Source organism: Mytilus edulis, chromosome 5 (genome assembly GCF_963676685.1).
Source record: "Mytilus edulis chromosome 5, xbMytEdul2.2, whole genome shotgun sequence".
NCBI classification, from domain to species: Eukaryota; Metazoa; Mollusca; class Bivalvia; order Mytilida; family Mytilidae; genus Mytilus; species Mytilus edulis.
Window position 1 is genome coordinate 12,599,997 of NC_092348.1, and position 23,792 is coordinate 12,623,788.

General features: G+C 32.2%; 2 protein-coding genes across 2 annotated transcripts in view; both read left to right on the forward strand.

Annotated features, from left to right (window-relative positions):
* Nucleotides 1-23,792, forward strand: part of LOC139523004 (E3 ubiquitin-protein ligase TRIM45-like) — a 70,077-nt gene that overhangs the window by 36,039 nt on the left and 10,246 nt on the right. The window lies entirely within an intron of this gene.
* LOC139522991 (uncharacterized) lies at nucleotides 44-3,858 on the forward strand. The gene is made up of 3 exons (XM_071316694.1): nucleotides 44-183; nucleotides 1,179-1,931; nucleotides 2,698-3,858. The coding sequence occupies exons 2-3, from the start codon at nucleotides 1,190-1,192 to the stop codon at nucleotides 3,849-3,851; spliced, it is 1,896 nt and encodes a 631-aa protein (XP_071172795.1). The 5' UTR covers nucleotides 44-183; nucleotides 1,179-1,189; the 3' UTR covers nucleotides 3,852-3,858.

Below are 23,792 nucleotides of genomic sequence, written 5' to 3' on the forward strand. Positions count from 1 at the left end.
ACCATGAACCTGTGTTAGTGAAATACGCGACTACACGGTTATCGACGCCATCTTGGATAGGGGGCAAACAGCGATTGTTTACTTCCGGATTTTTTCATGGCGGCAATTTTAACATATATCAACAGAGAGGCTTCAAAACAGATGTAATACTATTGTGTTAAACAAGATTCAACTTTTATGAAGGTAAAAGAGTATTAAGTTGTTGAATTTCACTTTGTTTTCAATTGTGTATTGATTATACTAATTATTAATGTAGATAAAATGCCCAATAGAAAAAAGGGGCGTGTCACATTTTTTGTCAACATTGATCAACTAAACTACTGCTAACTCAATATTAAGTGATTACTATACAACATATTATGATGTAAATGTTAAAACAGATCAAAACAAACTATACAATTAATTAGAGGGTGGTCTGTCATATAGAATCTTCAATAATGATCCCCACTGAGTGAAATGTCAAATGATCAGTTGGGAGAGTTTTTTTTTTACTACATGTATATTTAGCTTTTGAAGACCTAATAGGATGACAAATAGCAATAAAACACTTTTCCTTTGCTTAATGAGTGTTTATTTTTGTTGTGATCAAATATAAGAAGATGTGTCAAAGTGCCTTTGAGACAACTCTCCATTTATCTCAAGTCACAATTTGTAAAAGTAAACCATTAAAGGTCAAATAGTGGTCTTCAAAAGGGAGCATTGGCTCAACCTGAACAGAAAGCATCAAGGGGTCCAATAATGACTATTGTTAAACTATACAAACAGGAAAACCAAGAGTTCAATCTATATAAAAATAACAAGACACACTTATAAACCACTGAATGTCAACTTCCTGATATAGGACAGGTGTAAAAAAAAATGCACCTGATTTAAACATTTCAATAGATACAAAACTTCACACTAACTTGATTTTGTGTCATAGAAGACATTAATATATATATGCACATTGTTAATAGCCTATGGTTTTCAATTTCATAACTATGAAATGGTACAAATTTTAATAATTTTTGAAGGAAATATCAGGATTAAAGCTGATTTTAAATGTACATGTATCTAACCTCATATTTTGATGACATTTGTTTATTTCCAGCCTTTGTTAAAAAAATTTCATATTGAAACTTTGTTCTATCATTAAGCAAATTGATACCACCATAACCTTATCAATGGTCTTTTTACAGATGCTGTAAAAATGGATTCTGACAATTCAACAAATGTCTACCAAGAATTTGCTGCATATACATTGGGACAACTCAAGGACTACTTATCAGCTAGAGGTCTTTCTTGTCAGGGAATAAAGGAACAGTTAGTATCCAGATGCTTTGTAGCTTGGGAATCTGCTGTTCCCCTAAGGTATTCTGAACAACAACAAGCAGCCAGAATAAAAGAGGAGTACACCAGTCGTTTGAAGAATGCAGATATAGATGATCCTAGATCATTTTTGGATTCAGTTTGGTCTGATGATGTTAAGCTGTGGCCTACCATAGATTTAGGCATGATTTTCTCATTCATTTTGAAGAACAAGGAACAAGATTTAGACTTTGTAGGAAAGTATAAAACACAGAAAGCTTATTCCTATTATGAATCTGGTTTTGTAGATGTTATAAAATCTACAACTGTTCGTGATAACACTGTCATAAAATCAAGAGTTACACCATCACAGTCTGTGAGGAATGAACCCCATGAGGTATGGATTTCTATAAAAGCAAATGAAATAAAATCATGTTGGTGTAGCTGTATAGCTGGGATGGCCCAAACCTGTAACCATGTTATAGCTGTTTTATACAAACTAGAGTATGCAACCACCATGGGATACAACAACCTAGCTTGTACATCGCAACCCTGTGGATGGAATTCCTCGACAAAGAAGGATGTGAAACCATGCCGTCTGTCAGAATTGAGCTTACGATGTGATAATCGGTCTAAAGTTTCAGGTACATAATGGGCATTTGTAATTGTTCAAGCCATATATATTTGACTGATATATATACAATATATATATCATAATCTTATATTAACAGTACTTTTTTAACATTAACAACAGAATCAAAAGATAAATCCAAACTGTAAAAGTACATATATAAATTACAATTCAATGTACATTGTAATTCATTAATGACAGTATAATAAAATTCTGTGCTAAGCAAATAGGTATATACATGCAACTTTTGAATAATACATTTCTATAAATTTACAACACATCTGACAAAAGAAAGATAACTCTAAAACAATTTCAAATTCATATAACTACACCTATGTAGTTCTACTCCTAAAGGTGTTTCATAAGGGGTACATAGAAGGAAAATGTACCATAAGAGGACAATAATAACAAAAACAATAACAATAGTGTAGTACATGTATACTGGTACATGAAAAGTAACTGAAAAGCTATACACATACAAGTATCTAAATATATGTTAAACATGTAAAGTGTTATACAGAATAAAATAATTCATTGATTGTAAGCTTTATATTTTTTTAAAGTATTTTGCAATTATAGTAATATTTTGTGATCTAAGGTCTTAGAATACATGACCTCAAGTTTTATTTGCTGCCTAACTAATATTTTAACACACATCTACACATACATGTACATGATATACATGTATAGTTACTTTGAATACAGCTGTCAGAAAAAATAATGTATAAAATCTGATTGATTTTTTTTTGTTCTATTCTATAAATACTTATTTGTTACAGGAGCTACTGCACAGGAAGATAAAGATGTAAATGCAAATTTTAAAATGAAATTTGATCCTAGAAGAGAAGACCATGTGGTGTCTACTGATGCAGAAGTAGAGAACCTGTATGCTTCTCTATATAGCGTGAGGCCAAAATCAGTTCTGTTTACAGGATTTCCATCTTTAACCAAAAAAATGAAGTATCCTGATACAATTATCAGTTCTGCTGAGAAATTTATTACAAGTAATATTAATGATGTCGATTTTGTGGAAAGTTTGTCATTGTCATCTGACGACGCTGCTTTGATCGAAATTACAACTAGAGGTCAAAGCAGTAATGCACAGTGGATGGAACAGAGAAAAGGTCGAATCACAGCATCGATTACACATGAGGTTGGGTATAAAATGTCAGAAATTGTCAAAAAGAAAAATGTTAAAACTTCACCACTGGTTGCGAAAGTATGTGGAAAATATAAATCAATTGGACATTTAGAATCAATAAAATACGGAAAGAACAATGAAGTCACTGCGCGAAATTTATTTTCCATTTTGGAATCACAAAATCACAGGAATTTGAAAGTTGATCAGTGTGGGTTATTTGTTAAGGCAGACAGACCTTATATTGCTGCTAGTCCTGATGCTCTAGTTACATGTACCTGCTGTAGCAGTAAAGCTACATTGGAAATCAAATGTCCAATTTCAGTTTCAGATATTTCTATAAGTACAGAAGGTTGGAAAAAGTTGGACTACCTTGAAATGGATGAGGGAAAATTGCGTTTAAAACAATCACACACTCATTACACTCAAGTGCAAACCCAAATGGCAGTTACTGGTTGCAAAGTGGCATATTTTTTTGTATGGTCACCTAAAGGGTCATTTTGTGAAAAAATTGAATTCAACTCCACTTTATGGCTCAAATTACAAGAACAGCTATGCATTTTCTTCAGAAGCTACATCGTTCCGGTTTTGTTGGGCAATAGAGATTTATGCTTTTGTCCTAAATGTGAAAATGTTTGTTGTGAGCCAGATGAAATTGTAAAAAATGAGGACAATAGTGTACACTGTGACTGTTGTGATCTCTGGTACCACTGGAAGTGTATCAGTATAACTACTGATCTCACTCAAGTATCCTGGGTATGCAACGATTGTTTACAAAATGCTGTAGATTTGTAAATATTTAATGCACGAAGCTTGGTTGATGTCTTTACCAAAAAATGTTCTGTAAACAATCGTTGCATAGTTTTTAATGCTGTAGATTTGTAAACAATTAATTAATGCATAAAGCTTGGTTGATGTCTTTACCAAAAAATATTAAAAATTTACTACTGTCTGCAAATTATTTAAATTGTGAACAAACTAGAACTGAACATTTAGTATTTCTAGCATATCCAGTTAGTACAGTTTCACACTGGAAGATATATTATGACAGAATTTTGTTTGAATAAACTTCAAAGTTCAGAAAAAGAAATATCAACTATACAAATACACAATCATGACAATGTACTTAAGCAGTAAAAATAAATTACATATAACATAGGGGATCAAGCAGATTGCAAATAGCACAACAAGTGACAACAATATCATCAGATACAGGCAAGCAAGCTATTGGTATTTCATGCTTCAAAAATCTAAATGTCTTCAGTCTACCAATTGCCTGCTCCACATAGATTCTAACATTTGCAATACGAGATGTTTCTGTAACTGCAGTGGCACACATGGCTAAACTGCCACAAGTGCTTGGTGGTATTGCTAGTTTAGCCTGAACAGTCATAAGGTCTTCCTTTATTTTAAAACCTCTATCTGCCATAACTTGATCGTTCGGTTCTAGTTTGAGATAGAAGCCACAGTCTTTAGTAATGAATTTGTCTGAGGCTCGGCCACCATAACAATTTGACACAAAGCTGAACATTCCATTTGGTGTAATAGCAACCAAAAATTTAATAGTACAGTGATGCTTATATTCAGACCAGCATTGAGCTTGTGTATCAAGACTGGATGGTGTTTCTATAAAAACTTCGCTACAATCAATAATGCATCGTACATGAGGGTAAAATGTCTTAAAACAAAGGGGCAAATTTTGTTTGATTACATCTTTTGATGGCCAAATTATAAGATGACTCAGTTCAAATCGCATGAGACGGACCCAAGTTAGAAAGATTGAACTCACAAGTGATTCTGAAATTTGGAATCTGAATGCCAAATCATGTAGCAGTAGACCTAACCGTAGTCTCATCATAACTAATAAAAGTTCAACCTCTAATCTTAATTTTCTACCAGGCCCTGGTTTAAGAAAAATGTTTGGGTCATCCTCAAATGAGTATCTCATTGGGGCTTCTTTTATTGTTTGTCTAGGACCTTTCCAATACTGCATAACAGATGCTTTCATACTTAAATGGTCAAACAACACCTTAAATGTGTCTGTGTTGTGTAACCCAGTGTAGAAATGTACATCTGTATCTCTTGTTAGCTGTGTTGATGCTATACAGAGAGTAAAAGTGCTATTTGGAACTGAATCTTCACTAGTATCAGTTCCTGATTTTGCAAGTTTCCTTTTTTTATCTACACTTTTGTCACTTCTCTTACAAGGATTTCTTTTATGTGGTGATTTTTGAGTTTTCAAATCACTGTTATTTAAAAACAAGAGGCTGTCACAACGACAGCAAACCGGATTTATTAACATTTATTTGTGTCCTGGCAATATCACAAGAACCATTACTGATGAATGTGAAGTTAAAATCGTCAATATCAAATTTGACCTCCATTTTGTCATCAGTATCAACATATTAAAATTTGAAAAGCTTAGATTGAATGGTTCATGAGTAAATGCAACAACGTGAATGGAAACGCCATTTTACGATCTTTCAAGAACCATAACTCCTGAACGGTAAAAGTCAAAATCGTCATTATTGAACTTTACCTCTATTTTGTCATCAGTAACAACATATATAAATTTCAAAAGCTTTGGTTGAATGGTTCCTGAGAAAATGCACGGACACGACTCGAAACACCATTTTTCAATCTTTCAAGAACCATAACTCCTGAACGGTAAAAATCAAAATCGCCATTATTGAACTTGACCTTCATTTAGTTGTCAGTAACAACATATTAAAATTTTAAAAGCTTTGGTTGAACGGTTCCTGAGTTAATGCACGGACATGACTGGAAACTCCATTTTTTAATCTTTCAAGAACCATAACTCCTGAACGGTAAAAGTCAAACTCGCCATTATTGAACTTGACCTTCATTTAGTTGTCAGTAACAACATATTAAAATTTTAAAAGCTTTGGTTGAACGGTTCATGAGTTTATGCACGTACACGACTGGAAACTCCATTTTTCAATCTTTCAAGAACCATAACTCCTGAACGGTAAAAGTAAAAATCGCCATTATTGAACTTGACCTTCATTTAGTTGTCAGTAACAACATATTAAAATTTTAAAAGCTTCGGTTGAACGGTTCATGAGTTAATGCACGGACAACATTTGATTCCCGCCCGCCCGCCCGACCGACCGACCGCCCGCCCAACCGACCGCCCGCCCGACCGCCCGCCCGCCCGCCGTACATCCCCAAATCAATAACCGACATTTTTGTCACAAAAATCCGGTTAAAAAGTGTTGGAACAGGGCAACGGAAGGTTCTCTCGCCATCCTGAAAATGATTGGAGCAGATTTTTACGCTTTTACTCTCTAAATAATTTTGTCTACCTTGACGGATTTTGTCGTGCCATAATTTACTCAGTTGTGGGTCTTTTGGCAGAGAATGAAATTGTAAATTAGAGACATGTGACCTTTTAACAAGTTTATCTGGATATCTTCTGTCATTGTCACAAATTCCAATACTGCACCGATCACCTCCTCCCATAATGCGAAATATTAGTATGATTATACATATATACATGTATGTTAGTAAGTACAGATATAGATATACATGCAAAGATTAAAGTCCAGGTAGTCATGAGAAGAAGTTGTTGATTGGATATATATAAAGCAGGTTAGTACAGGTTAGCAGAACATCCATTGATTAAGCAAGCATGCATAATATTTCAAAGCTGATGATAAGGATGAAGCCATGCAGATAACAACACATTATGCCCAGTAAACCTGAAATTACAAAAGAAATGGGGAAATTTTGTATTTTAACATGGATCAAAAAGAGACAACATTTTATTTAAAATAGTTAAAATGAAGAAGGTCTGAACATAAGGGTACAGCCATTTAATTTTAGGCATAATTTAATTATTAAATAAAAAGCTTCATTTAAACTTTTGCTATTTATTTTACATATGTTTTGAACAGATTTACTTATTGTTCTAATTATTCTTATTTTTTTAGGTAAAATATTTATTATCAGTCTGCAATTTTATATCTTGTGCTGTCCTACAAGATTTGTTTTTCACCCCTACCCCACCCACATGTTGCAAGAAAATAAAATTGATTACTTTTCTATTGATTTTGATGAAATGCCACGCCCACTTGTCATTGTCGTTTTTTCCTTATAAATATTGAAAAATATTAAGATTATCGATAGAGTTTTTATTTATGGGTATATATATTTACCTGTTAGAAAAAAATTTCCTTCTAATTTAGCTTAAATTTACATTTGACGTTATAACAATTTTATTTTTTTAATATCGCCGCCTTTTTAAATCCGGAAGTAAACAATACGAGTCACATGATAATTTGCCCCCTATCCAAGATGGCGTCATTAACCGTGAAGTCGTCTATTGCTTGTCCTTAATGCGTTTAAAAAAGACAAATCAATTTAGTTAGGTTGTAAATTACTGAAAATTAAAAATTTATCGAGTGCATTTATTATTGCAATTTTTGACGACAGAACAAAAATACGAGGTTTATTATTGCAATTTTAGATGGAAAACGAGTTCTTATTAATGCGATACTCTGCCAGTCACATTATTAGAATAGCATTAATAAAAGCCTTACTACAATTTCTGAATTTACAAAACCTTTCTTCATTTCTAAATCTTATTATGATATGCCACTATTATACTATATTTATAGATTACTTACAAGTAGCAAAAAGCGGAATCAGGGTAGTGTTTATAAAGAACAAAGGCTTCAACTCTAAAGCAAGGGAATTCAGATGACGAAGCATATCCTTATGTCACTCTACATGCAATATGATAACTGGTGTGTGTTCTAATCATGAAAGCTTCATTGAATTATAAATCAGTGGAAAATTCCTTATGTTTTAGATTTTTCTTCTTTGTGATCTATGGGACTTGAATATATTTTCTTGAAACTTTATTTTACATGTTATTGGGAATGTAAGCAACCTTATCATTTTGAAAATTTTGTAGACTGTTGATTTTTTTTTTGTATTTAGCAAGGATTTTGTTGGTCTCTCATCAGGGGTGGGGGTCTATCTAATTAAAAATGTATTTTATTAAATGTTTTTTTCAAAATTTTAATTAAAAAAATATTGGTCATGAAGCATTTTTTTAACTTCGAGATCTTTTCAGATTTTGTAAAGAATATACATTAAAATCAGGGGCGGATGCAGGAATTTTCGAACGGGGGGTGCTAACCCAGGGCAAACAGGGCAAAGGGGGGGGGGTGCAAAACATATGTCCCGATACAAATGCATTGATCGGCAAAAATAAAGGGGGGGTGCGCACCCCCGGAACCCCCCCCCCCCCCTGGATCCGCCACTGAAAATTTAGTTTGTGTAAAATTATAAATTAAATTGAATTCAACAAAGAATCATAAAAGAATGGCAACAACATGATTTTGTATGCCTTAGGATAAAAAAGATAATTATATTTCAAAAATCACTTAAAAGAATTATACTTCTATTCGTTGTTTGAATTGAAATTTATAAGTAATGTATTGACCAACAGCTGATTTAATCCGACCATGCAAGGGCTGTGTATATAAAGTCATTAATAGTTATCCCACGAGGACGCGGTGTGTCAGTGTAAGATCACCCCGATGGCCGGAGCCCAGAGGGTGATCTAACACTGACACACCAAGTCCGAATGGGATAACTATTTTACATCCCAGCTGTTTTAGATTAGACGAAAAACCATTTACAATTCAAAAAATCTAGTTTAGAACGCCACACAACCATTATAATATACTTTATATATTACTATATGATGTATACCCTTTATTATCCCCGAACACGATGAGTAGATATCAAACAATGTAATCTCGCCCCACTGGCCAATCGACCTACACTATATCGCCACTTTCTAAAAAAAATCGCCCACTCTTGTTTACCGGCTGGCCCAACTTTTGAAAAAGTGTAAAATCAAATTGAACAATCAGTCTGAAAACTCATTTATTAACGAAAAGGGTTTAAACCCCACTGAATAAAGGTTTGACAACTCGCCCCACTTATAAAAAGATCTTGCTTCCTTTACGTATGTCAAATTACTAGGGTTACACTAATGACTGGACCGAATGACAGGACCGAATGACAGGACCAAATGAAAAATGCTAATAACTTTTTCATTTCTCAAAGGATTGATCTCAAATTTGAAATATAATGAGATTTCTTCATTTGATAAATAGATTTAAGAAAAAAAAAGTTTTGTAGAAAACTTTAGAAAACGTGACATGACCAACTCTGATAATGACAGGACCAACATCGACAATAACAGGACCAAATAAAAATGCTAATAACTTTTTTATTTTTAAAAGAATTATCTCAGATTTGAAACATAAAATGGTTTGTCATATTTTTAAACCAAAATGTTATAAAAAAATATAGATTTATTTTCAAAAACTTTCAAAAACGAGACATAACCATCGCTGACTGACATGACCAACCTCGACAATACACCTTATCGCTAATCCCGGCTGACCCGGCCGCTTGAACTTTTGACGCATACAACAATCACTTTTCCATTGTGGCGTCAGATATTTTGCTTTATGACGTCAAAATTTTACGGGAACCTGTGTGATATCCAGTAATGGCGGACAAATAGCGATAAGGTGTATGACCGGACCAGATGAAATTGCTAATTTTTCTTTTATTTCTCAAAATATTTTTCTGAAATTTGAAATATAATAAGATTTTATCATTTTATACATAAAGATAGGAATAATATAGAAAAAAAAAAATATTAAAAGCTTGCTGTAATGTGACCTGACCAACACTGACATTGACAGGACAAACCTCGACAAGGACAGGAACAAATAAAAATGCTATTCACTTTTTAATTTTGAAAAGGAATTATGTCAGATTTAAAATATAATAAGATCTCATCCATTATTGTTTGATTGTGTTCATGTGATCACGTGGACTGGTAATTTAAACTTACAGATTGCACGGACTTTTTGTGGTATGGTCAATAGATTAAGTATACATTTAGCTTTGTAAAAATGTTTCATTGTATGTATTCTACTCATTTCACTTCTATGTTATTTGTAAATGTACGTATATTTGTCGCTCCTGTTACGCAGGAAATCTGCGTCTGAGTGTATTTTGAATAAACAGTTTAATATATCAATTAAAGATTATTTTTTTATTGCGAAAACGTGAAATGACCATAGTTCCTACTATAGAAATCCTGGTTGAAAAAAACACACATCAAGATTGAATGATTTAAAAGTTTTTAAAAAATAAGGAAAACAGCTAAACACATGCTATATGTTATATATGTCGTGTACAAGTTGCGATTTTGTACACGTTATAACATGTACAAAAATATTGTACATGTTATAACTTGTATAATGTAAAAATACAAGTTATAACATGTACAAAAGTACCTCATACATGTTATAACCTGTACAAAATATTGCTTAAAAATGGTTTTATATCATTGTAATATCTTCTCTGTAACTATGTATTTGGTTTGCTGAGAATAAACATAAATAAGTTGATAAATCCAATAAAGATTGTGATGACAGTAATTAAAATCACATAATAGTTCATAATTGTTCTTATTAATATTTTCAGAACAGTAAATAATTATTTCCACGTATGCTTGAGTATATGCAGGGAATATCTTGATAGTTTCCCCCTCATATAATAATAAATCAACAAATAAACATTTCTTGACGTGTGCCCGACCCTTGCATGCATGATTTCTTGGTAGTTTTAAATATTTTCATAAAAGTACTGAATCAAAAATTTTCACGGACTACTTTAAAAGGTTTGAAACCTTTAATTCCAAGGTGGCTTAAATTGAGCTTCATGATGTCAAGAAATATTATGATGATAATTCAATAAATCTTAATTTATCTATAGTTTAATGAACTATCGCTTAAACTACCAAATATGTAATAACATATAAATATTTCAAGATCTCTTTCTTAAATATAGTGATCATTCGTGTCTTTTTGTCCTGTGACTGTCTGCCAACATCCGTTTAGTAGCTAGGTCTAGATTATTAACCACCATAGAATATATTTTCCTGAATTTATAAGATATATCTTACTAATTATGGATCAGAATTGAACAATTTCAGTAAAATGAGAAATAAATTATGATTTTTTCATCAGCCAGATCATAGCCGATGTTGGTCAGGTCACACAACCTCAAGCTTTCAATACGTTTTTTTTCTCTATATTTTTCTTATATGATGTGCAAAATGGTCTAAATTGTCATTATTTCAAATTTGAGAGGAATATTCTGACAAATGTTATACATAATAAGCATTTTTATTTTATTTTAATTTTGTCATCTGGTCATTAATTGTCGAGGATTGTCCTTGACAACGTTAACCAGGTCATATTTCAGCAAGAATTTATACCTTTTTCTTATATTTATGTATAAAATCGTATAATCTCCACATATTTTAAATTCCAGAGAAATATTCTGCGAAATGAAAGAATAATTAGCAATTTCATTTGTTCTGGTCATTGTCGAGGTTGGTCATGTCAGTCAGCGATGGTCATGTCACGTTTTTGAAAGTTTTTGAAAATAAATCTTATATTTTTTATAACATAAATGTTTCAAAATGTGACATATCATTTTATGTTTCAAATCTGAGATAATTCTTTTGAAAAATAAAAAAGTTATTAGCATTTTTAGTTGGTCCTGTCATTCTCGATGTTGGTCCTGTCATTATCCGAGTTGGTCATGTCACGTTTTCTAAAGTTTCTTACATATTTTCTTTAATTTTTTTCTTAAATCTATTTATCAAATGATAAAATCTTATTATATTTCAAATTTCAGAACAATATTTTGAGAAATAAAAGAGAAATTAGAAATTTCATCTGGTCCTGTCATTGTCGAGGTTGGTCATGTCAGTCAGCGATGGTCATGTCACGTTTTAGAAAGTTTTTGAGAATAAATCTATATTTTTTATAACATTTTGGTTTCAAAATATGACATATCATTTTATATTTCAAATCTGAGATAATTCCTTTGAAAAATAAAAAAGTTATTAGCATTTTTATAAATTATTTGGTCCTGTCATTCTCTATGTTGGTCCTGTCATTATCAGAGTTGGTCATGTCACGTTTTCTAAAGTTTCTTACAATTTTTTTTCTTTTTTTTTCTTAAATCTATTTATCAAATGATGAAATCTTTTATATTTCAAATTTGAGATCAATCCTTTGAGAAATGAAAAAGTTATTAGCATTTTTCATTTGGTCCTGTCATTCGGTCCAGAATTATTAATTCGTATCTAGCCGTCCTGGTGTAGTGGTATGTGTCGTGGCTTGATATGCTAAAGGTCTTGAGTTCGAATTCAAGCATATACACTGGATTTTTTCTACGTGAATTTTGATAGATAGTCTTTTCCGTATAATTAAGTATAAGTTTTATAGTGGATTTGACATTCCCGCCAAAATGTTACAGAACAAAGGAAAGCATGCATAACAAAGAAACTCAAACTGGGGTGATCTGGTAGGGATGGTCCGGCTCAGATCACCCCTGTTAGAACAAAGGAGCTTGGATGTAAAGGTCGTTAAAAACTTCCATTTGTTGCTGATGTAATGTGTTATCTTGACAATATGATTGGAAACAGAGTAATCAGGAGCCTGTAATTCAGTGGTTGTCGTTTGTTTATGTGTTACATATTTGTTTTTCGTTCATTTTTTTATATATAAATAAGGCCGTTAGTTTTCTCGTTTGAATTGTTTTACATTGTCATATCGGGCCCTTTTATTGATGACTATGCGGTATGGAATTTGCGTATTGTTGAAGGCCGTATGGTGACCTATAGTTGTTAATGTTTGTGTCATTTTGGTCTCTTGTGGACAGTTGTCTCATTGGCAATCATACCACATCTTCTTTTTTATAATCTTATTGAAAAGCTGTCCTAATTGGATTCAAACAACACACCTTTTATAGGATATAACCATATTTTAAGTTTTAATGAATATCTTGTGTTTTGTAGATGAATAAATAAACAGGTCATATATTTCAATTGAAAATGTCGCTCGCGCAAAATCTCCCACTCAGCTGCCATAACTGAAGGGGAGATCTCCCTCTTTGTAAGTTTCAGAGGTTGGCAGGTATGGTGTAAATACAGAACTCAAAATGATAGAATTTAAACATATATATGATTGATTGATTGATTTATTGATTGATTGGCGTTTGCTTTAATTCAAATTTGAGAAGACAACTTTTATATTTGACTTTCATAGAAATAAAGGGGTATCTGTACAAAACCAAAAAAGGTTAACCAGGTTTCCTTAGAAATCATTTTAGTTATCTCTCATTAAATGGGTATGTAACAAAAATAGAAACAAACAAAATATATTCTGCATTTGTAAAGTTAAAATATTTTTTTTATTAAAGATGAAAAGTCTTACAAATGCATTCTTGTCTCAAAATTTGCATATTTTAGAAAAGGTCCTGAATGATTATTGTCTTTAAATTTTCAATACAAGATGGAGATATATTGTGAGATTGTCCAAAATTTTCTACAAGATGTTGATTATTGGTTTTTATCTGGTGGGGTAAGCCTGCCATTGAATAAGTTAAATTTTATTTGTAGAGATATATCAAAAGTTCGAAAAGGTGACCCATATAATTTTATTTTTCTATACATGAAACAATATACAACAGTAGTTGTTTTTAAACGATCTTTCACTCAGTGCCATTAAAGAAACGCTAAAATATATGTACAATTTAGAAAAAATAATGGCAGTCAAAAATAAAAGACGAGATCACTTTAATACCATGTGGAATGCATTTAAAGAATTCATTTTGACATTTACTTTTTTTTTTAAATACTTATTGTATTATTAAATCTTTTAGCACAATTTATTATGCATTTTTACCTATTGTGTCTGTTTGTTTTATTCACGCATCATTATCAATATTATTAGACTGTCGTACAAGTGAGAGGTTTAGCGCTATAAAACCAGGTTTAATCCACCATTTTCTACATTTCAAAATGCCTGTACCAAGTCAGAAATATGACAGTTGGTGTCCATTCGTTTTTTATGTGTTTTGACATTTGATTTTGCCATGTAATAAGGGACTTTCCAATTGAATTTTCCTCAGAGTTCAGTGTTTTTGTGATTTTACTTTTTACACCTTCTCATGTGGTACATACCGGTAGTACTACATGCACATTTAACTCTAATTTTCTTTTCTTTCCGTGATAATATTCTGTTTTCAAATAATCATAAAAATGAATTTACAACTATGTTTATTGTTATAAATAATTAGATAGTCAAATGTATTGCTAACATTACTGTATGTTTGTTTGATGTGTTGTATTTGTTGTAATTCTTGAAAATATTAAAAAAAAAAGAAAAAGAAAAAAAAGAGATGGACATTTTTCCAACCAACCTAACAGCAACAATGCGAGATCATCATTTGAATTAATAATACTTATTCAAGATAAAAGGCTTTAAATTGACAGACTCAATAAAGTGAAGAATTTCATGAACCTAGTATGGAATATTAGAATCTCTCATTTTGTTTTATTCTTGTAACAGTTTCAGTGTGCATATGACTAGTATATTTTTGCCATCCTGGCAAAGGTGTTTATTCATTTTTGTTGCACATGAATAAAATGTTTTGTAAAAATCAATTGCAGTTTTTGTTATGGTAATTCTTGACAAATGACAAAAATGTGTACCCTATACATCACCTGACAATCCTGGGGTCAGTGTAAAAGTGTTAAAACTTGGACTGACAAACTTGCCAACTATTGGCAAACAGGAAGTAGTTACATGGCAGATGCAAAAAATGCTAACTCACTATAACTCAACAATACAAGGCTGCAGACCAAATATTAAACCGTTCCCTTCAATAAGAGCCAAGAAAGCACAACAGAACTTTTCCTTGTACAATGAATTTTGTAAAATTTCATACAATTAGCAAACAGGAAATGGCTACATGGCAGATGTAAAAAATGCTTACTCACTATAACTCAATATCATAAAGCAGGCCCAATATAAAATCATTTCCTCGGATAGAGGCATAGAAAACTGACAAAAGATGCAAGTTTTCTTAAGATAGACAGATGGAGTCAAGCTGTTACTAGAGCTGAACATAGAGTAAAAATGATAAAGAAAATATGATGGGGGTAAAAAGGGCAACTATTCTGAAATCGAACTCTTATGCCAAAATTTTTGAATTTGGATTGTGATTAAATATTTGACACAGCATGTGGTCTTAGCTCTTAAATATTTCAAATTGGAAATTCGCTTATATGTTTATAGCTCTGCATATTTTTATTTCCCAAATATTTTGGCATCAAGCATCACTGAAGACATTGATTGTTGAAATGTGTATCTGGATCAGAAAAATTGGTACCGTTTATATCATTATAATGGTCCATTATCCAACTTTCATACACGATTAGATTCAGCATATCAAAAACCCTAAATAAATCAAACATAGGTTAATTTTTGAACCTCAATGTATACCAATATCTAAGAGATAATAGTCCTTAACCTGCTGTAGTTTTTTAGATATCAGCCAAAAACTGCAATGTTCCCATGTTCTATTCAAGCCATAACAGTCGTGTTTCTTGGACAAGAAAAAAAAACAACAGGCTGTCACAACGACAGCAAACCGGATTTATTAACATTTATTTGTGTCCTGCCAATATCACAAGAACCATAACTGATGAACGGTGAAAGTGAAAATCGTCAATATCAAATTTGTCATCAGTATCAACATATTAAAATTTGAAAAGCTTAGGTTGAACCAGAGAACGAGATCGCCATTTTGATTCTATCACGACAAGTACACCACCTCGCTTCAATTTTTATTTTACATCAAGCATTTTAAAACAGCATAATGTAAGTATATATTTCAATTTCGTATATGAATTACCTCGTTTTATTCAGTTTGTAGTAGTTATTAGTTAAAATATTGCGACGATTAACGTTTTATTGCAGTATATAATGAGGGAAAAGCTTGGCCGACATGCACGTTACGGAAATTTTTAACACGGTCGTAATTTTTATCAAAACATTTTCATTCGAAAAGGAATAAAACAATTTGTGTGATGAATAACTTTCCCCCAGACATTTTTTTTTTTGTGTAATAAGTTGTTTTTTTCATATTTTCACCCACTTTAATGCAATTTACAATTAAAAATCAGTATTTTAGTTGTCGGCCATTTTTTTTTTGCTTCAATATCAAGACAGACCCCTGTCTGTTTACACTTTATAAACTTTTCCGTCTTCAGAGAAATATTGTACCCAGCACATGCATTACTTTCCTATGACAAACTGAATTGGGATATAGAGGTTGTTTTTTTCATATTTTCAACCAGTTTTATGCAATTTGCAATTAAAAATCAGTATTTTAGTTGTCGGCCATTTTTTTTTTACTTCAATATCAAGACAGACCCCTGTCTGTTTACACTTTAAAAACTTTTCCGTCTTCAGAGAAATATTGTACCCAGCACATGCATTACTTTCCTATGACAAACTGGATTGGGATATAGAGGTTGTTTTTTTCATATTTTCAACCACTTTGATGCAATTTACAATTAAAAATCAGTATTCTGGTTGTCGGCCATGTTTTTTTTTTGCTTCAATATCAAGACAGACCCCTGTCTGTTTACACTTTATAAACTTTTCCATCTTCAGAGAAATATTGTACCCAGCACATGCATTACTTTCCTATGACAAACTGGATTGGGATATAGAGGTTGTTTTTTTCATATTTTCTACCACTTTGATGCAATTTACAATTAAAAATCAGTATTATAGCTGTCGGCCATGGTGTTTTGCTTCAATATCAAGAGAGACCCCTGTCCGTTTAGGCAGCAACCATTTGATTTTCTGGGGGGGGCTATGGTTTTTTTTTCTGGACAAATTTTTTTTTTCGCCTGCGGCGAAAAACAATCTATTTTTTTCGCGACAAGTCAAAAACAATTTTTTTCTTTCAATTTTAGCATTACAGATAGTGGCAGCTGAGGGTGAAACAAACAATTTTTTTTTCTCAGAATCAAAAACAAATTATTTTTTTCTCCAAAAACTGGAAACAAACTTTTTTTTCCAAAAAAAACCATAGCCCCCCCCCCCCCCCCCCCCCCCCCCCAGAAAATCAAATGGTTGCTGCCTTACACAATTTATAAACTTTTGCATCTTCAGATAATTATTGTACCCAGCACATGCATTACTTTCCTATGACAAACTGGATTGGAATATAGAGGTTGTTTTTTTCATATTTTCAACCACTTTGTCTTTGATGCAATTTACAATTAAAAATCAGTATTATAGCTGTCGGCCATGTTAATTTTCTTCAATATAAAGACAGACCCCAGTCCATGGCTACAGTTTATAAGCTTGTCCATCTTTAGAGAAAAATTGTACCCATCACATGATTAAATTTCACAAGACACTGGATTTGTGTATAAAAATTGTTTTTTTTTCATTATTTCCACCACTTTGATGACATTTACAATTTTATATATATACATTTATTTACATTCAGTATGATCTATCTGACCGCTTTTTTTTTAACAGGATCCTGCATGTTATAAAAGAACAAAGATGTTGATCAAATTTACCTAACAGTGCAGCATACAAGAGATATAATATCATACATGAATGTAGGACTCCCAAGTCTTTCTGATTGAAAATAAGACTCCCTGGCAAACAGGAACAACTATTAGTGATGACTTTATCCAAATGTGAAGGCACTATCATGTAGTGGACTGATTACTACTATCAATGTGAAACTTAACAATGGTTTTGTAAGAGAGAAAAATACATGTGCTTATCCTGACTGTAAAAACACCATACTATTGTAGTTCATATGCCAAACTTGATGTACATGTGTATGCGATTTTTGTGCAATTGATGGCGAGACCATTGAACTAAAAACAAATACAAGACTCTGCATTCAATCTATTGAATTTGAAGCAGAAGTAATACAGTGGCAGTTGTGCAGATGGATAAAAAAGCAAATAAATATCTTGTGTTCAACTTCATTTGTCTTCTTTATGTTTACAAAGTATACATGTACATAGTTTTTACATACATGTACATGTATAACAATATGGTGATGTAGTATGATTGCTAATGAGACAATGATTTACAAGACAAGACAAGACAAGACAAGACAATATTTTATTTAAGTCTCACCTCTTCATTATATAAAACATACAAACAGTTGATAAAACAAAATCATAAAACATACAAGAGCCACTCTAAAAAGAGTTATGAGAGACTATCTAAAAAGTATATACAGTATTTACATTAAAATTAGCTATATAAAATACATTTTCTCTTCAATAAAATGTCATTGCAGATTTTGGCAATATAAAAGTACATATTTTCATCAGTGAATAAAAATATAAATTTATCGTCATCAGACAATTGCATAAAATTAACATTAAAAAGAGATGCTTGATAAAACAAATAATAACGCAAATCTTCATACAAAGGACACTTCATTAAAACATGTTTCTCATCTTCAATTAAAAGATTTTCATTACAAATACTGTTAAAACAAATTCTATTTTCAACTAAAAGACCTTCATACCTTCCAGTCTCAATTTTCAGAGGAGCAGTACCACTTCTAAATTTGGCAAAGGCACTCCTATATTTACCAGGTATAGTTTTTAATAAATAATTTTCTTCACCAAATTCATTTTTGAACAGTCTGTAAGTACGTAGTTTACTACGTTCGTTTGACATTAAATCAATATACCATTGCTCTTTAAATCTATTGAAACAGATATTCTCAATATTTTTTATAACATGTTTATCAATAATCAAATTAGTATTACAAAAATGTTCCATGTCAAGTTCTTTAAACTTTGTCTGTACTCTGAAATTCCAATTTTTCAGTCTATTATTGCATATATTATTTGCCCATATAAAAACTTTTTTGTTTATTCTATTATCACACATTTTCGTAAATCTACTATAAGTTCTAAAAATACATGTCCATTGTTTTACAATACATGGCATCCAGCCCATATCACCATAAAGGGCTAAATTAGGTGTGTACTTTCCAACACCCATGAAAAAACGCATTGCCCTATTTTTTACAGCATTTATACAAGAGTATTCTTTACTTCCCCATATCGCAGCACCATATTCAATTACAGACATAACAAGAGTGTCAAAAAGTTTAGTAAAAGTAGAATATTCAAAACCACCATTTGCTTTGCATTTAGCAATTAGTAAACCTAGTGATCTGCTGGCTGATTTTGCTACAATTTTCGCCATCTCATTATAATCCAAAAACTCATTTAATAATAAACCAAGATACATATATTTTGATACAATATCTAACTGGTTTCCGTTCAACATAAATTCAAAATTTGTTTGTGTTACAGATTGTGTTCTAAAATGAACAATTTTTGACTTATCCATATTTACAATTAAGTCATTTGCATTACACCATATACTTAAAACATCTAATATTCTTTGAAGGTCATTTTCATTTTCGGCTAATAATACTACATCATCTGCATATAACAATATACAAATCTTTTCACCATTTATATTTATACCAATATCTAAGCTCTTGATGTCATCAACTAAGTTATTTATGAAAATATTGAATAATAACGGCGACAATATGCAGCCTTGTTTTAGGCCAGAATTTACTCCAAACCAATCAGTCAAATTGCCATTTATCTTGACACAAGATTGAACATTATAATATAAAGAATGTAAAGCATTTAACATTTTGGTACTTAAACCTAAGGATTCTAATTTACTAAACAACAAATTACGATTAACCCAGTCATATGCTTTTTTAAAATCTACAAATGCACAGAATGTTGAAAGTTTACAAAGTTTTCTTGTTTCAATGATAGTTGTTAAAGTTGATAGATGGTCTATGGTACTGCGACTCTTTCTGAAACCATTCTGTTCGTCATAGATCACTTCAAGATCGGTAAGTTTTCCGGTCAGACGTGCATTTAGGACGCCACAGTATAGTTTATACGCCACTGGTGCTAGACTTATTCCTCTATAGGACATCGGATCTCTGGGATCTGCCGTGGATGACTTGGGGATCGGTGTAATGATACATTTATTCCACATAGCTGGCACTTTGCCGGAGTTATAACATATATTGAAAACACGAATAAGCGCATTCAATGCTGTAGGATTTTTATATAATTCAACTGGAATATCATCAACGCCAGGAGATTTGCCACATTTTGATATTTTCACTACATTATACACTTCACTACTGGTAATTTCCCCATCTAAAATTTCATCACAAATTATATCACTATTACAATTTTCTATTTCATTACTAATACCAGTATCGCTATCTTTATTTAACATTTCTTCAAAATCACTTTTCCATTTATTTATTACTATATCCTTATCATCACATATTGATCCATCATTTAATTTGATCTCCATTGGAATAGTATTTTGACGCTCGCTCCCTACTCCGATCCTGCCAATTTTCCGCCAAAATTCTTTCGGGTTTCCTTGCGAATTAATTAATTCCTCTTGCATTGAATGCCAATATTGACGTTTTGATCTTTGGACACCTCGATCAAATAGTTTTCGCTTTTGGACAAAGATATGACGCAGTTCCCTTTTTTTGTTACTAAGACGACATTTATTCCAGTTTTTCTCCGCTTTACAAACATCATTCCACAACATAGTAAGCTCGGAATTCCACCACGGTTTTTTACATTTTCTAGCTTTGTTGTTAAACGCATTACTAATTCGAATTTCCTTACTTGATAGCTTTTCGGACATTTCTGTTTTCAGTACCGATACAAAATTTTCATACATGTTATCGATATTTTGTTGTGACGCTTCAGATTGTTCCAACTGTAATATCACACGATTAATTTCTGTTACAATAGAATCTCCGATAAGCCAATTTTCCGGTAAACTTTTAGTATCATATTTAATTTTGGTAACAGTTTGATTGTTGTCTTTCTTTTTACTGACTTGGTCTTTAATTGGAAAATATAGGCACATATTCCATGTCAATAGTGAATGGTCCGGTACTATTTTACGAAGATCATATTTACCGGGCTCGCCAAGACTTTGAATGATAGTAGTAGCTCTTGTTACGTTAAAGGAGTTAAATGAATCCAATTTTTCATATGGTAAAATACAGTAGTCCACTACACTGGAACCGCGTGTTGATACAAAGGTAAAGTCGTTAGTTACAGTTTTCCGACCATTAAGTATGCAACAATTAACATCAATTAGAAAATCACAAAAAATGTTCCCATATCCGTTTGTCTGAAAATCGACTATATCGCGTTCTGGTAAGCAATCTATTCCTTCGATTGAATCCGAGAAATCAGAACAACGACTGTTAAAATCACCACACAGATAGAACAAATTACCTTGCGGGATTGTGTATATATGTGTCATTAATGTTTCCATAAATTCGTGTACATTGACTGCTCTAGTTGAGTTTTCTGGTGGCAGGTAGACGACGCAAACGTAAAACATATTGGCATTACAACGTTTATCTTTAAACTGTACCCACATTATACCATCAGTGTTATCATCGACAATTTCAATGTTAAATTGTTGATCAAAGTCATTACGGACCAAAATTCCTACACCACCCGATCCATTCTTCGCTCGAATATGTATATTCCGTCGGTTATGTCCGTACCAGCAGTAACCATCCACGTTTACAGACTTAGAACCCATCAGGTGTGTTTCGGCAATACCCAGTATGTGTAGATTGCGTTGCATAATACAAGAACTTAAAAGACTATATTTGTCACTATTTACATTATAATTCCATCCGTTAATGTTCCAAAATCCGCATTCTACCTAATAACCGCCACGCCCACTTTTGTAGTGTTTCCCTCGTCGATTTCCACCTCGTGTGCTGTTATATCCAGGTGTATTATAATTTCGATTTTCATATTCTTCATCTGTTGGTAGGTGATCTCTTTGTTGGTTTTCACTACGACGTGGGTTGCTGTCGATTCTGTTGTCACGAAATCTTGATTCTCGAGATCGGACTCTGCCTCCTTTTATTTCTAGTCTATTTTCGCCAATTGCGTTCACAATATTTCGTAAGTTGTTATTCATAATCCGTTGCGACTTCGACAAATCATTTTCAATAAATATGTCTTTAAAGTTTCGAGAATCCTTTAAATTGCGCTTTTTATCCATGACTTTTCTTTTTTCGTTCAACGATTTGAAAACTACAATTACTACACCGTATTTCCCTTCTTTGTAACTCTTCTTACGATCTGCAGATACCGCTTTTACGTCTTTTAAATGTAGACCATCTTTAATTAAAGCGTTCACCTTGTTTAAGACATTCTCTCCGTTGGACTCGGGTAAATTCCTAACAATAACCCGTATAGCCTCGTCTGAAGTTGGTTGTTGTTTCGCCGCGTTTGCATAGGACTTTTCTATATTTTCAACTTTGTCAGACACAGTTTTTAATTCTTTTTGGAACTGTTGTTTAACTTTTTTCATTTCTGATGAAATTTTACTATCGATCAATGTCGCTATTGTATTCGGGATTGTTTTTTCAAGATTATCCATTCTTTGTGTAATCATCTGACAAAAACTGTTCATAGATCCCGTTAGACCAACAACTAGGGACTTTAATTCACTAAAATCACTTGAGTTATGTTCATTTATACAAATAGAACTATCTTTACACTGTGTGGATTGTGTTAAGCGTATAATATCTTCATGGTCATCATTAACTAAAAATTTCAACTTTTTCGATGTCCCTTCAACAGATTCATTTGATAGTCGCCTTTTATTTCGTGATGGTGTTTTATCAGACGTACTATTAACGTTACTCACAGTTTTTCCTGGGTGAATTTCTGCTGTAGTAGTCACTTTACTAACATTAACGGGTGTTAATACCGATTGTACGTATGTGTCTGCCAGTTGAGAATTGAGGGGATCAAAACTTAAAATGTCCAAATGCTCCATTTCCTCTTATGAAAACACTCAAAATTGTTCCTCCACTTAAAAGTAAGCACTAACGATTGCAGATAATATATTCCCAATGTTTATATATACTTTAAAATGCACTAAAATCGGATTTTTTTCGCCACAGAAAATAAACACTTTTGAATTTCTTGGCGCATGCGTGTTTTTACATGTATGACTATCATTGGAAGGCCACTCTATAATATCTTTGTACATCATGAGAATGGACAATGCTACCCTTGTAGCATAAAGGTAGCATAATGTAAAAAAAGAGAAACTGTTCATTTATCTTACAACAACCCTGTGATATATCTTGACAGTACTAAATAGCAAAATATTTCGTTTCACAAATTCCTTCCTCTCCATGGAAAGTAACATATTTAATTGTTTACATGAAATGACAAAATGTGTAGAAAAAGAAGCAAGAAATGTTCACTCTACTACTGTACACTAGTCGCTCACATTGGTCACCATCTATGTTTGTTTCAGTCCTTTACATGTAACTAATTGTCAATGGTGCTTATTTATATTTATCTGTTTCAGTTTTACATGTCCTCATTCTGTGATCACTATTTCACCTCTCCTGTTTTGAAAAAATGTTTATGCTAATATTTTCTGCAATAATTGAAAAGGCACAGATGCTATGACTAAACAGAAATGTGAGGTATATGTCATTGAGACAACAACCCAACGACAACAATATTCTTTGCACATCTATGAATGTTTAAGAATTCTTGTGAAGGTCAAAAGCACATAACATGTACTTATATATCCATAACCTGGTACATGTATGTACCTATTAATGCCATCTGTCCTAAACATAAGTTGTGTGAAGAGACCAAGCAGTTTATATGTTTAT